Source organism: Pseudoliparis swirei, chromosome 23 (assembly GCF_029220125.1).
Source record: "Pseudoliparis swirei isolate HS2019 ecotype Mariana Trench chromosome 23, NWPU_hadal_v1, whole genome shotgun sequence".
NCBI classification, from domain to species: Eukaryota; Metazoa; Chordata; class Actinopteri; order Perciformes; family Liparidae; genus Pseudoliparis; species Pseudoliparis swirei.
This window is the reverse complement of record NC_079410.1, coordinates 11,225,015-11,238,794: the sequence shown is the minus strand read 5'-3', so window position 1 is coordinate 11,238,794 and position 13,780 is coordinate 11,225,015. Positions and strand designations below refer to the sequence as shown.

The following is a 13,780-nucleotide window of genomic DNA, read 5'->3' as shown; positions in this document are numbered from 1 at the left end:
CAGCCGCCCGGAGCCCAGCCAGCCCGTCAGGACCAGCCCATAGTCTGCCAGCTCAGCGCATGCTTACCGCTCCGCCCATCCACCATAGACAGTCCCCCGCGCCTCTCCAAACTCTCTCTCTCTCTCTCTCTCTCCCTCTCTCTCTCCGCCTCAGCTCCCCTCCATCAACAGGCCTTCGTGAACAGTACCGCCCCTCAGTTTCCCTGTCCGTTGTTTTGCAGACGTGTGTTCTCATGCTGTTTGACTAATAGGGAAAACTTTGTCACGTAGTACAAAGAAAACGTTCTTATTTTACTTTAGCTAATTATATTTCCACCCCCATGAATGAATACAAAATTTACAACTATGTGCAACAGTAAACCTGGAAGAGAGACTATAGGGACAATGTTTAAATCTGAAGAACGAAGCCTGCAACTTATTTGTCTTCACTGGCTAAATGTACAGAATGGTATATTATACATGTATGCTATTATGTGCAGTGTACACTTTAGATTCTAAATTACACCCAAATGTGCATTATTACTCTTGAAAACCACATGCAGCAATGAACATGCAGTTATTCCTCTCAAGATCTCGTGTTTGCTGTTTGATAAAGCAGTATTACTTCTGATTTTAATGTTTTAAGATTTATAATTGATACACAAGTGAGTGTGCCTTCACTGACAACCTCAAAAGCAACCACCACCTTAGTATGTTGTTTTTCTGTTCGAGACAACATGCAAATATGCCGTTTAAACTAAAGTGACTTTGCATACAGATGTTTCTGTTTTGTCCACTCTGGGATGCAGCGTTTCAGTGATGCTGGAGTGCACATCTGTGCCACCACTAGAGGGCCTCAACTCCTAACGCAGCCTGTAAGGAGACTGAATTAACCCAGGAGCCCTCAGAGGTTGATTCATTCCTAAGAACTGATTTGCCAAGCCTTACATTTCCATTTTGAGGAAAGCCATGATCCTCAAATCATTTTTTTTTTTAAATAATGAGTCCAACAATGTATATTCCATCTGTAAAGAAGCAATATTTTAGACCTTAGTTTCAAATATAATTTCAAGAGCTCAGGTGTGTGTGTGTGTGTGTGTGTGTGTGTGTGTGTGTGTGTTTTGGTTTCAGAAGCCCCCAATAAGGCCAACACATTCCAAATATGACTTGATCATGTTTCATGTTCATCGAGTTTCAGATGTTTTACATGTAAGTTACCTATTAATAGGCTAATTGTGCAACTATTGCCTGGAACGTATGCGCATTTTGGTATTGCGTGTCATAATAAACCATGTTGTGCTCTGGATTTAGCTTGTTTTTTTATAGGTTACTGGTCCCAATGTGTATCGTAAAGTAAGACTTTATGTAATAATTTATACTAGAACGTACTAAATATTAAGTAAACAATGAGCAATGATTGGTGAAACCTATTCTATAGTATTGTAAACGGTACACATGCTGTTTGTGATCATTGTAATAGCCAATGAAAATCAATTATATCAACAAATAGCGGCCATGGCATTTGTAGATAATATTTTCCTATTTAGGCTGGGTCAACGTGCGTGTTTAGAGCCTAGAACGTATATCTTAATTCGTAAGATGTATAACATCGTGTTGCCTATTACTATTTAAAAAAGTGTCCTCTTTAATTTCAACAGGTCTCTTGCGATGTGGCCGATCCAGATGTGTAAACAGCTGTGTGAGAACCAGCGTTAATTGCTTGACAGCTTACATCCGCTCCAGTAAGGTGGACTCATTAATAAAACGCCACCATGTGCATCCACGAGGATCCAGCTTTTCATGTTTCCGAGTGCAAAAAAAACACATTCGCTGCACCCATTTTGTTGCCGTTATCGCTGTGCGCGCGTGGAGGTAGCAACACGGTACTTTCTCCCCCTTAGCTGCCACGGGGACGCCCAAAATGGTGAACGGCACACACGTTGGGCCGTGTAGCGTGTCAGTCGGCAGCCTGTCCCTAAAAGCCCTCCCGGGTGGCTGTTGCTGTGCAGCTCCGCCAACTCGTCAGCTGATCCCTGTTGTTCGCTTATCGCAGCTGTTGGAGTATCCGCCCCTCCAGCTTTCTATTTACTATATCAACGTCACACTGAAACCTATGTAGGTTATTGATGTAATTCCTTTTTTTTAAAATGTTCACAATCATGCCTCTCAACTTGATTTTAGTATTTAAAAATGTCATTAGTTATACATAAATCATATCAGGGGAAACTTGTTTTTGATTGATAATCACCGACTGGAGGATTGGCGTATTGCTTTTACGCAACACTAACCCGGGCATTCAATCAGACATTAGCAGCCAGTGTTTCGCTGTGATTCATATTTAACGCACATGATGCCCTTTACCCCTCTTCTCGATGCTGTGTGTCTGCGCTAAATAGTCCTTTGTTTACATGCAGTCCCCCGTCTCTGCGGAAGGAGGCTTTTGGAAGCGAGTGTGACTCTTACCAGCTGTTTCCCGCCTTGAAAGCCACCCGATCAGCTGCATACACACACACGCGCACGCACACACACACACACACACACACACACACGGTCATGCAGAGAGAGAGAGAGAGAAGGGGAGGGTGAAAGAGAGAGAGAGAGAGGTAGAGAGCCACACACAACCAGGGAACCCCATCAGCTGGAAGTCGAGTAGCATTACAACTCTCAGCAGCCTGAAACTATTACATTACAGACGAGAGATTCTTACCGTCTGAGGATTTAACCCGCGTCGGATCACGGGATTTATTCTCTCTAACGTCGGGATTTTTCTTTTATTCTACGGAGACTGTTTGCTATTTTTTTTTTTAAGAGCAGGGGGGCAAACTGGCAAGAGGAGAGCATGGAGTATTTCATGGTTCCAGCTCAGAAGGTGCCCTCCTTGCAACATTTCAGGAAAACGGAGAAAGAAGTGATTGGAGGTCTTTGTAGGTGTGTATACATGTGTTTCAGCCAGCACGCTGCTCGTATTGTTATTATCTGTGCGGATAAGGCGCACTTAGCCACTGCGCTGAGGCAACGTGCTCGATCTCATCTGTTATTGTGTACACGACTCACTCACGGGGGAGCTGCGGGCATTTACTGCCATCAAACACTTAAATGATATGGCGTCTGAGTCGGCGGGGGTCCGTCTCACGCCGCAGCATCCACCCCGCGATGTCGATTTGCACATTTTAGTTGCGAAATCGGTGTATTTAGTGTCTAACAAACATAAACCACGTGGTTCCGTGGACACCACGTTACTACTCCGCGACAGAGCGCAGCGCCGCTCTATTTATCCTCAAATAAACCCTCGGTGTCGCCCAAAGGTGCTGCGATTCGCTTAAGAAGTGGACCGAGCGCAGCGGCGGCTGTTGTTCGGGGTGAACGGGTCCGGTGTCGCCGCGCACACCGCGCAGTAGCGACGATTTTGCTCCGAGCGCCGTGAAGTTATTGTGGGTAGTGCGGCCATGCTTGTGGCTTGAGCTAAACTTGAGGAGGAAGGGGGGGGGGGGGGGTGTTTGTTCCCTGTTAATGGCGCCGTTCTCGTTTATTTCTGATGTGAAAATGTACAACCGCGGTGTAAATCGCCCTCATTGGGGACGGAGAGGTTTCCCGCTGCTTTGTGTGCGTCTTGTTCGCTTGGTCGAGTCGCCTCCACTGCGTCTTTTCATCCCGCACCTCTGCCATGCTGCCTGCCGCATTGTTATAATGGCGGAGGACACGGAGCGTCTGCTCGGAGGTGGCGTAGGGCACTGTGATGACGGACGGGGCGTAATTCGGCCCTTTACATACGTATATATTTCCGTCGGTGTGTCCGGTAAAAGCACACTTAGCGCTCGAGGAGGCAGATACATTAAAAGTGGTGTTGTTAATAAAGGGGGTGTGTGTGTGTCACGGAAGGCCTTTCGATACGTCCGCAGCTCTGTTTGAGCGGAGGGATATGCCACTGTTGCTGGTGGCTGTTGGTAGTGACGCGGGCATTGTGGGAGATGTAGTCCTTTAAGTCCTCATTGTTAGTCTGCGGGGACTCGCAATATAACGAGGACACTCCACCAATTTAACCCGGACTGTCATGTTTGTCTTTGACTTAAAATGAATGGAAAATGACAGTTCAGCTGTCGAGCCTTTATAACTCTATTTCCATGTCGTGCCTCTTCAGTTGTTACTATTATAATACAGCCCAACAACAATTGGTTCATTGAATTATTGATTTATATGTTACATTTGTTGACTATCAAATATCAATAAACTGTTGTGGTAGGGGTCCTGCAAACCGCAGTGCAAGGTTGTGTTCCCCTCTCCCTCTCTTGCAAGTCGAAAGTGTCCTCAAGCAAGGGCAAGCAACCCTGATTGCTTTTGGCGCATCACGCTGCACACTGCTCCTGCTCCTTAATAAATAAGGATGGGTTAAATGCAGAAAACTAATTTCCCCATGGGGATTAATAAAAGTGTATATTATAAAAATGCCCTCGTCTAGTTCCCACAATCTACAGTGATGTCTTCAAATATCTAATGTTGTTGTCAAACAGCCCAAAAATAAAATGTACACTGAGATTATTGCAATATCGATTTTAAGGTATTTTAGGTTAATTTTCTTTTTTTAAAGACATGTATTGATTGTCAGTATACTTTTGGAATGCTCTGATTTGTTTGTGATTTAGTTACCTGGCACTTAACTCCTGTTTTCATCTTTTAAACTCTATTTGGGTCCCAGGCTGTTTCTCTGGAATGGTTTGTGTGATATGACGTTAGACCCAGTTTGGCATGCTTTGGCAGTACATGTGTTGGCTGGTTATACCGCTACAATGTTGGTAAGCGTGTGTGTGTGTGTGTGTGTGTGTTGCAGTGTGTGCATACACTCCGTTTCTCATCTGTGTCTGCACAATTGTTTCCAGTGTTTGCACTGAGGCAGCTGAGTCAGTACAGATAAGAGCTCGGATAGAGAGGGTCCCAGAGATACTGAGCTGGATACAGAGTATGTGAGAGGAAGTTGGCTTAAAATTTCCCCTCAACTGTATTGCATTATATTGTGTCTTTTCACCACAGCTTTAGGGGTGAAATATTAGCAGGCTCCGTGCTGCTCTAATTACATCTCATCAGGAGTTATAGGCAATGGTGCCACTGTAAATATGCCTTTTTTTACCATGTGTTGTGCTTGTAAGGAGTCTTGTGAAACATTTACACTACCGTTCAAAAGCATAACATATTAATGTGTCACTCAAACATATGAGAAGGACACATGCAGGGGATTATGCTTAAGTGTCGTTTTTCGGTTAAAGAATACTTTAAATAATGCCCAACTACAATTAACCCTGGATCGCACCAATGTATGATGTGTATATTCTTTAATATTGTCTGCACAGGAAACAAGTCATTCATATACTTAAAAGACAAATGACGTCTCCATACCGCTGTAATAGCAGGAATGTGTTTTGCATTTCGTGGTCTAATTGTTCTGTGTGATGTTAATGTGCAGTCAAAACAAGATATTAAGAGGTTTGAGAATTAAAATACAGTGAAGTGTCCTTCAAGGATAACAAGACCGGATATTTGCTTTGCCTCGGGTATAAAGTAGTTTAAATATAAAGATGACAGTTAGTCCCTCAGAAGCAGAGATGCTGGCAGAAATGTAAATAGCTATCGTGGCCTCAACAGAAGACGTCACAAGACATAATGCGTCAGACAAGATTGTGATTACCTGAATGCTGTATGTCCATTTCACCAGCCCTCCACTATATATAGTGGAAGTAGAAAAGGGAAGATTGTGATGATTGAACAAAAACGAAGGGTTGCTGGTCGTTGTTTGGCTTCAGCCTGAATGGGTCCAATGGAAGTAGACTGTCCTCTAAATAGATATCAACATGTTAGTATTGGCTATACGTGTATTATTGGAAATTTGTTGACCTTTTTGTAAAAAAAAAAAAAAGAAGAAGAAGTCTTATAAGATTTAGTCTTTGGATTCAGGTTGAAGAACTGTGTAAGAGTGATGCTGCTGCTGCACATGTTTGTTTTATTTTCTCCATAATTCTTTTGTCCAACTAACAGCTTTCTTCCCCCTTTCCTCCCCCTAGTCTGGCCAACATTCCTCTGACCCCAGAAACCGCCCGGGACCAGGAGAGGCGAATTCGCAGAGAGATTGCCAACAGCAACGAGCGTCGGCGCATGCAGAGCATCAATTCTGGATTCCAGTCACTTAAAACACTCATCCCACACTGTGACGGAGAGAAGCTCAGCAAGGTGGGTCGAGACAGGTGTGAACGGGGTCTACACGCAACCTTCATGGCACACCGGTCCCTTCACGGCTTCGTCCCCTTTTCCCCAGGCTGCCATCCTGCAACAGACGGCAGAGTACATCTTTGCTTTGGAGCAGGAGAAGACGCGTCTTCTGCAGCAGACCAGTCAGCTCAAACGAATCATACAAGTGAGGCATCACGCGAAAAGGCTTTACCGGGATTCATTGTCCGTCAGGATCATCGGTTTAAAGTATTCATCTGAAACGCTCATCGCATTTCTGTTGGCTCTCCCCAGGAGTTAAGCGGTTCCTCTCCGAAGAGGCGGCGTGCGGAGGAGAAAGACGAAGGGATTGGCTCGCCAGACATCCTGGAGGAGGAGAAGGTGGAGGACTTGAGGAGGGAGATGATTGAGTTGAGGCAGCAGCTGGAGAAAGAGCGCTCAGTCAGGATGATCCTGGAAGAACAGGTAAAAGGAAACACCACGACATGTTTCAGGCTATCCTAAAAGTCTGCGTCCAGACGGATGCAGTGACTGACCTGGTGTTGACCTTGTCCCTCCGGCTCTGCGTGTCAGATGCGGTCCCTGGATGACCAGTTGTACCCAGAGACACTGAAAGCAATCAGCCAGCAGGTCCAGGAGCAGCTGACCCAAACCCAGAGCCTTGGCCGTCTGCAGAAGAACAAGCAGCTGGAGGGGGACCGTACTCCAGCCCACAGCCCTCAGGTTGGAAACATTTGCACACGAGTCTGACTCGCACATAAACTGCTGAATTCTTTTGAGAACTGTGCTGATAAGTTTTACATTTTGTAATCTTTTAACAATTAATCTGGTGTACGAAATCCACACATGTCATGCTTAAAAGGGCCAGTGTGTAGCATGAAGGGAGATCTATTGGCAGATATGGAATATAATATAATATGAAAAGGTGTGTGTGTTCTTTTGTGTGTAAAACAAACCAAACACTGGCTCAACAGAGGGACGTCCACATTTTTGAGGTCGTAAAAAAAAAAAAAATACTTTATCGACTCTTTGTCCAACGTTTAGAGGTTTTTTTTAACAATCACGTTCGGTGCGATCTTGAATTTGACACTCGTGCGAACCCTTTTCAGCCAAGTATATTTTGAAAACCAGTGTTTATTTTAGGCTCTTTAGCCTGAATTCATCTGGCAGCTGGCACCACAACCCCCCTCCTCCCTCCTGTGTGTAGCTGTAACATTTAATAGACTTCTTTGACTCAATCTTGTTGAGGCATATTACATTTTAAAACACTTACTTACAGACACCTGAACTCATCTCACAGCGTACTGCAGATGCCGGCGTGTGACTCATTTACAGTGGGTTAAGCGAGCAGCTCATCTTAGCGCTACACGTCCCGCCTCCTGCCCGGACCGCCACAGTGTCCCGTTTCAGCAGACTCGCCCCAACAGAACATGATGCCAAATCAATTGGCATACGCTATCTGCCCCTCGACTACGTATGGCAGCTGGGTGCTGGAAATGAAAGATGATCGACTGCATTAAACCAAGAAGAGCTGAGCCATTTGACCTCAAATCAATATCACTGTAACGCCCTGTTCCATTTCTCCTGTTTCTCCTGTCTCCTCTGTCTTGATTGTTCATTCCCTTCACCTGCCCTCAGCCACTCCTCTGTCTCCTTGATTGGTTAATTCCCTTCACCTGCCCTCAGCCACTCCTGTCTCCCTGATTATCTCATGCCGTACACCTGTGTTTTCCCTCTATATATTGTGCCAGTCTTTCCCTTGTCTGTTGTCGGTTTATTGTCTTTGTCTCGGTCTTGTAGTGTCGCTTTTTCGATGTCTCATTCTCCGTTTGTTCGCATGGTGATTCCTAAATTTTTTGTTTTACCTTCTTTTATTTGGTTTTCACTTAAACCTGGTGTCCAGCCTGCCTCTCTGCACCTGAGCCTCAGTGACAATCACTGGGAATTTACCAAATTACCTCAAGTAACAAAGCATTACGGGAAATACAATGGTCTCAAATACATCTTCTTTTACTAAAAGCTTGATCTGCTATAATGTCACTGTGGCAGCTGTCTCTAATTTGGCCTCGGCTGCTGGTGATTGGCAATCAGTCAGCAGCCGAGGCCGCCCTCATAAAAGCTCCCAGTTGAGGGTGGAGCAGGTTTTGCGGTCTGCTGTGCGTTGTGTGCTGACAAATAAAATATGTCGTTCAACGAAACCTTGTGGTGCCTGGCTGATCCTTGGAGCTTTTGGGGGAAACCCACGGGTAGCGGCAGTAGAGCTGCTACAGTCACATGTTTACTATTACTGGAAAATATATGATTGGAAAGAATGACGTTTGTCATTTAGTACTGTGAAAGAATGAATAGACAAAAAGCTGCTTTTAATGAACATTACAATTGCGAGTTGTTCAATGGCAGACTGCCCGATCCGTTAATGGGAGCGTACTCATTCGCACCTATATGGGCGTGTGTGGTCCTTTAGGGTGAAGCTCATGTCGATCAGAAGCGCAACGTGTCAGCAGAGCGCTCGTGAGAAATCTGAGCACCCCTGATCATTTCAGGAAAACACTAGGCAGCTCAAAAACACTGGCATGAAACATAAGTACAGGACAGCATTTAGGCTGATGAGAGATTCTTAACATCTGGCCTGGTTAATATTCAATATGCCAACAGCTGTATTCCCAATTGTGTTTGTAATATAGTGGCTCTGTATGTGCACAATTTGTACATTTATTTATATATATATATATATGTGATGGTCTGTGCTGGTTTCTGTGTTTTTCTTCATTTAACATTACTTTAAAATGCTATTTGATCATCACAACATGTGACCACAGTGTAGTGGTGAGACTATTTTGGAATAATTCCTTCTTTTCCACCAGGTGTTGACCCCAACTACCCCCCCTGCACCTACACACCATGCCACGGTAATCGTCCCCGCACCTGTCCAACCTGCCCCACCCCATCATGTCACCGTGGTAACCATGGGCCAGACGTCGGTCATCAACACAGCGTCCACATCTCGACATAACCTGGACACCATTGTTCAAGTAAGACGGGAGTCGACGGGAACCGTTTCTGGGTGGACTGGCTGTCCGTATCTGAACACCAGAGGGTGCTGTCATCATTGACATCGCTTGTCCTCTGTCTCCAGGCGATCCAGCACATCGAGGGCACCCAGGGGAAGGGCTGCGTCGGCGAGGAAGAGCAGCGGAGGGTGGTCATCGTCACTTCTGGTCGTGCCCTCTCTGATGCAGCGGCCTCTGACACGGCCTCAAACAGCGACGGGCCCGACGACTGTTCACTGCCCTGAGTTCATCTCTGACGTTGCGCACGTTGTACACTTACACACACGCGCACACACACACACACACACACAAAAGGCCCAGGCAGTGCGGGGCTGCAGGAGGCTTCACATCCACAGCACTCTTGTTCGGTGGACATTTAATAGAGCTGATAGACAGATTGAAGCACTCGTTTTAGTTTTTTCTTTCTTTTCAGTCCACACTCATACGTGTTTATTTGGTTGTGATAGGCAGCCCAAATAGGTTTACACTCATACATGTGATCTCTTCTGCATATTTCTTCTGCTTAAACCCCCTGCTCTTTCACACACATGAACTCTTTTCTCTTTATTATACTATAGAGAGGTTATTAGAGCAACTACTTCACTGACGCTCTCTAAAGGCTCCATGACACTGGATAGTTGAGTGTCTGCTAAACATCACCAGTAATCTCCAGGACTGCCCTCTTCATTCGGCCCTGAAGCCATGTGACTGATCCACGAAACCGGAGACAAAGAGCCCAGCTGTGTGGCGTCAACACCACCCAACAGCACAGCATTTTGGTTTCAGATAAACATCCTTTACACCTCCTTCTCTGAGTGGTTTGGACAGACGCTGTGAGCCGACACGACTGTTGGACTTCTGGATGAAAGAAAATGTTGTTTTACTCTTGTGAAGTCTACTTTTTCATGTTTTGTTTCTTTAAAGCTCCTTTATCCAGCAACTTAAAGTGATTGTACCAGAGACGGGAAGAAGAAAAAACTGCGCAACATCAATGAGAAATGAAACTGTTTTCATGGCTGACTGGTGCTCACAAGAAATGGAGCTACGGTCACGAGGAGAAAGTGCGCTTACAGGTTGTTGTTTTTTTGTTTGTTTGTATGCCATTTTTTTATTGGGCTGGGTTCCCAGTAAACCTACATCTGTCTAATACAGGCCTGTTCTTTTTACTCATGGCATGACAAAAATATCAGTGCTTTGACATGTCCTGACAACTTCCCCTCTTGAATTTAAAAGCACCTAGCTTGGTAAATAAGCTAATCTGTGGGCACTTTTGAGTGATTTCCACTTGTGCGTGTCCCATTTTGCATTTTGAATCGGCCGGGCTTCACGGTGTCCCAGACTCTGGCAGTCTGCGACAGCACAGCTTTTGCCTTGAAGTTAAGGCAAGCGTATATGTGCACACAACACTCATACAAATATGACTGATATACAATCACTTGTTTGCGCAATCGTAAAGGCTTGTTTTATTCAGCCCATCAAAGTGTCGTTTCTCGTCCACGTGTTGGGACATCTATCAAAGCAGACTAGACTTCAAATACAAGGAAAGTGCCGGGTGAAATTGTTCGACTGTGCCGTGGAGGTGACTGGGCTGACCACACATGCTCTATGCATTAGTCTCTGTTGTGCGCTTTTTGTCTAGTGTGCCCTGTTTTTTACACGTTAGATCGTACTTTAAATGTATTTGCCTGGAGCTGTTGGCTGACAGACATTAAGACTTGTAGAGAGAGAGGCAGCAGCTTGCCTGACTAATAGCCCGTGGGTGCAGGGAGGTGCTGTGAAGCCAGCCTTAACGTGGCCTCTGGGGCCTGAGAGATGGACCTGAACACTTGCTCTGGGCTGGTTGGTGGCCACTGGAATCCCTCTGGTTCACCCCTCGCCCTTCCGAACAGGTTTTATACCCCCCGGGTGTGGTAGAACATATAATCCCAGATATCTTGTCTAATTTCCTATGTTTTATTGTGTTGGCCACGAACGTGAAAAGGTTTCTAGTGTACTAATCCATTTACGACACAAGCTCTCCTGATATTTCTTTCTCCCTAACGATTCAAATGTGTATCCAGTCCTGGCCGACCGCTGGCCCCTTCATGTGCACTATTAAAGCCAGATGTGTGGGGAAAAGCTTCCACAATGAAATGTTGACATTCCACAACATCATACACCTTTTTTTCCATGCCGGGTCTCATTATTAGGTACATTAAGTGCTTTTGACACATCAGTGCTATTTTATGATTGCGTTGAGGGACAGCGTCATATTAGTGTCCTCTGCATCAATGCATAGATGGAGCTTGGAACTGCTGGACAGATAATGTGTTCAATTGAACACAACCTCATCAATCGTGATTCATGTCATGGAATTGCCCTTTAAAGAAATATTGATGTCAGCTGCACTGAAATGACTGACACGACTGTCAAATTGAATCATGGGACATTTTCCCAGTACTTATTACTCAAAGCAAGGGGATTCCTGGATATTGAAAATGTGTTCTACAAGCTCTGCGTTCTGTAGAGCCCTGTGCTTTTTCCTCCGAGGATGTATCTGCATTTGATGGTTTTCTGCTGAATCCCAGACCAGTTTTGTACCATCTGTGTTTGACTCTCTGTTTTGTGTGTTAGGAAATGTTAGGTGGACATATCGGCTTGTCAGATGAGTGGGGTGGGCGTGGGGATCATTAAATAAGGTCATGATTACAAAGCACTTACTGTAATATACTGGAGACTGCCTCTTTCATTTGTATAAAGGGGCATCTCCTCAGCTGAAGCTCTTTAGGTTGTGAGTAAAAGCCGCACAGCTGTGTATCCCCCTTGTCCTCCAACATCTTGCCCTGTTTGCCCCTCTCATCTTTATTTTTTTGGGGGACGCAAAATCTTTTACGCTATCTTTGTGTATCAATCGTCAATATCTCTTGTGTCCTTTCACATTTCGCAGCTCCCTCTTCTCCCCCCTCCTTTTGTCTTATCTGTAACTTTTTTTGTTTTGGTTAGACCTGTTGGTGCATATGGTTGTCAAGAAGCTATTTTGTGTCCGTTTTTGTTTTTAAGAGAAATGTTTTGGGGATAAAGAGGCTTGTGCCTTTTGTAAAGACAGAATAATAAAGTTTGTACTTTGTTTTTTATGAATTGGGCCCATTGTGTGTGTCTTTAAAATAAGTATTGTATTTTTAATATTGACTGCATTGCTGCGAACAGTTTTTACAGCACACATTATGACATAACCAGCTGCAAATGTGTCCTCTCTGGTTAAGGTTGGCCGTCACTCAAACAGCACAGTTGATGCACAAGTGTCTGTTTCTGATTGGTGGCTGGTGTTTTGAAGCCCCCCCCCGCCCTCTTTTGCTTAACAGCTCATTGCTAAATTAAGATCGCCCACCTTATCTGTGACAGTAAAATGTACACTAGGGACAGTAGGTGGCAGCCCTTGCCGTCGTCCCCTGACATGCATTCATTAATTCCAGGCCTCTTGTTCACACCCTCACACGTTCATTCAGAAATAACTCTGTTTTTATGTGTCCCCAGAGGCTCAATCGTTTCTAATTTGTACTATCTTTTAGTAATGTGCAGTGACATGATGAGTGTTAATAATCATAGATGGAGAGTGTCTAAAACTACAACAGTTGGCATTATTATTAATATGTACTGGCACTGGTATATGAAATTCAGTTGTGGACCAAAAAGAAAAACTATGAGGAACAGAAGTTCTTATCTGGACATTTCAACGAACATCCAAAGCTCCACTGTAGTTCGTGTGGATGAGTAAAGATGGTGCACTGCACGGTACAGACTATGCAGTTTTGATCAAAGCACATCTGCATTATGTGCACTTGTTGCTCCCTGTAGGTCAGTTATAGAGTTATCTGTGTCTCAGATTACAGCGGTGTCTGCATTTATTAGGGATACAAGAAACATTTAAGGTTGTCCTGCACCAAGCAACACTATAAAACCCTGTAGACATTAAACAGCTTAAGTGTTATGTGGTTATTTTCCATTTCAGTGACTGCAGCATCGAAGCCGCATCTGAAATTTAAAGTCCCACTTTAAAAACACAAAAAGGTAGCGACTGATGCCAGAGTCCTTCAGTCATCTCTAATTAACAAATAATTCATGTTCACTGGAATGTATTAAAGCTCATCAAAAGCACCGTTGTTCTCAACAAATCATCCCACCGCCAGTGAAGTTCCTGAGGATTAAAGCAGTTTGACAGTTTGACACACATTGTATTGTTCGTACACACTTCCTGAATCACACGAGACCGACTTCCTCGAGTAAGAAGCGCCTGCTATATTCGGGGTTTCATTTACAGTTGAGATTTTGATTCCAGAGAAATTGTGAGATTATGTTCAGCACAGTATGCCTGCTTGAGTGTGATGAAGCAGTGATCCGCCCAGTGTTTAGCTGTTTGTAGGTAGACTCAAGGGCCTATATGTCCTCGTCAATACTCACTCTTCTGCTCTCTCTCTCTCTCTCTCTCTCAATCTCTCTCTCTCTCGGTCTTATAAAGGATCATTTTTACAAAATGTGTGTTTCAGAGAAACAGGATATTT

The 13,780-nt window shown here is 44.6% G+C and overlaps 1 protein-coding gene across 2 annotated transcripts; it reads left to right on the top strand.

Annotated features, from left to right (window-relative positions):
- The first annotated feature begins 2,609 nt into the window (after positions 1-2,609).
- On the top strand, positions 2,610-12,363 carry tfap4 (transcription factor AP-4 (activating enhancer binding protein 4)). Of its 2 annotated transcripts, none has more exons than XM_056407796.1 (7): positions 2,610-2,907; positions 6,030-6,195; positions 6,281-6,379; positions 6,487-6,657; positions 6,766-6,915; positions 9,057-9,224; positions 9,329-12,363. In XM_056407796.1, exons 1-7 carry the CDS (start codon positions 2,819-2,821, stop codon positions 9,485-9,487), a joined length of 1,002 nt encoding a protein of 333 aa, XP_056263771.1. In that variant the 5' UTR covers positions 2,610-2,818; the 3' UTR covers positions 9,488-12,363. The 2 variants fall into 2 exon arrangements, with proteins under 2 accessions (XP_056263771.1, XP_056263772.1); XM_056407797.1 differs by lacking the exon at positions 2,610-2,907 and adding an exon at positions 3,281-3,410.
- Positions 12,364-13,780: the final 1,417 nt, after the last annotated feature.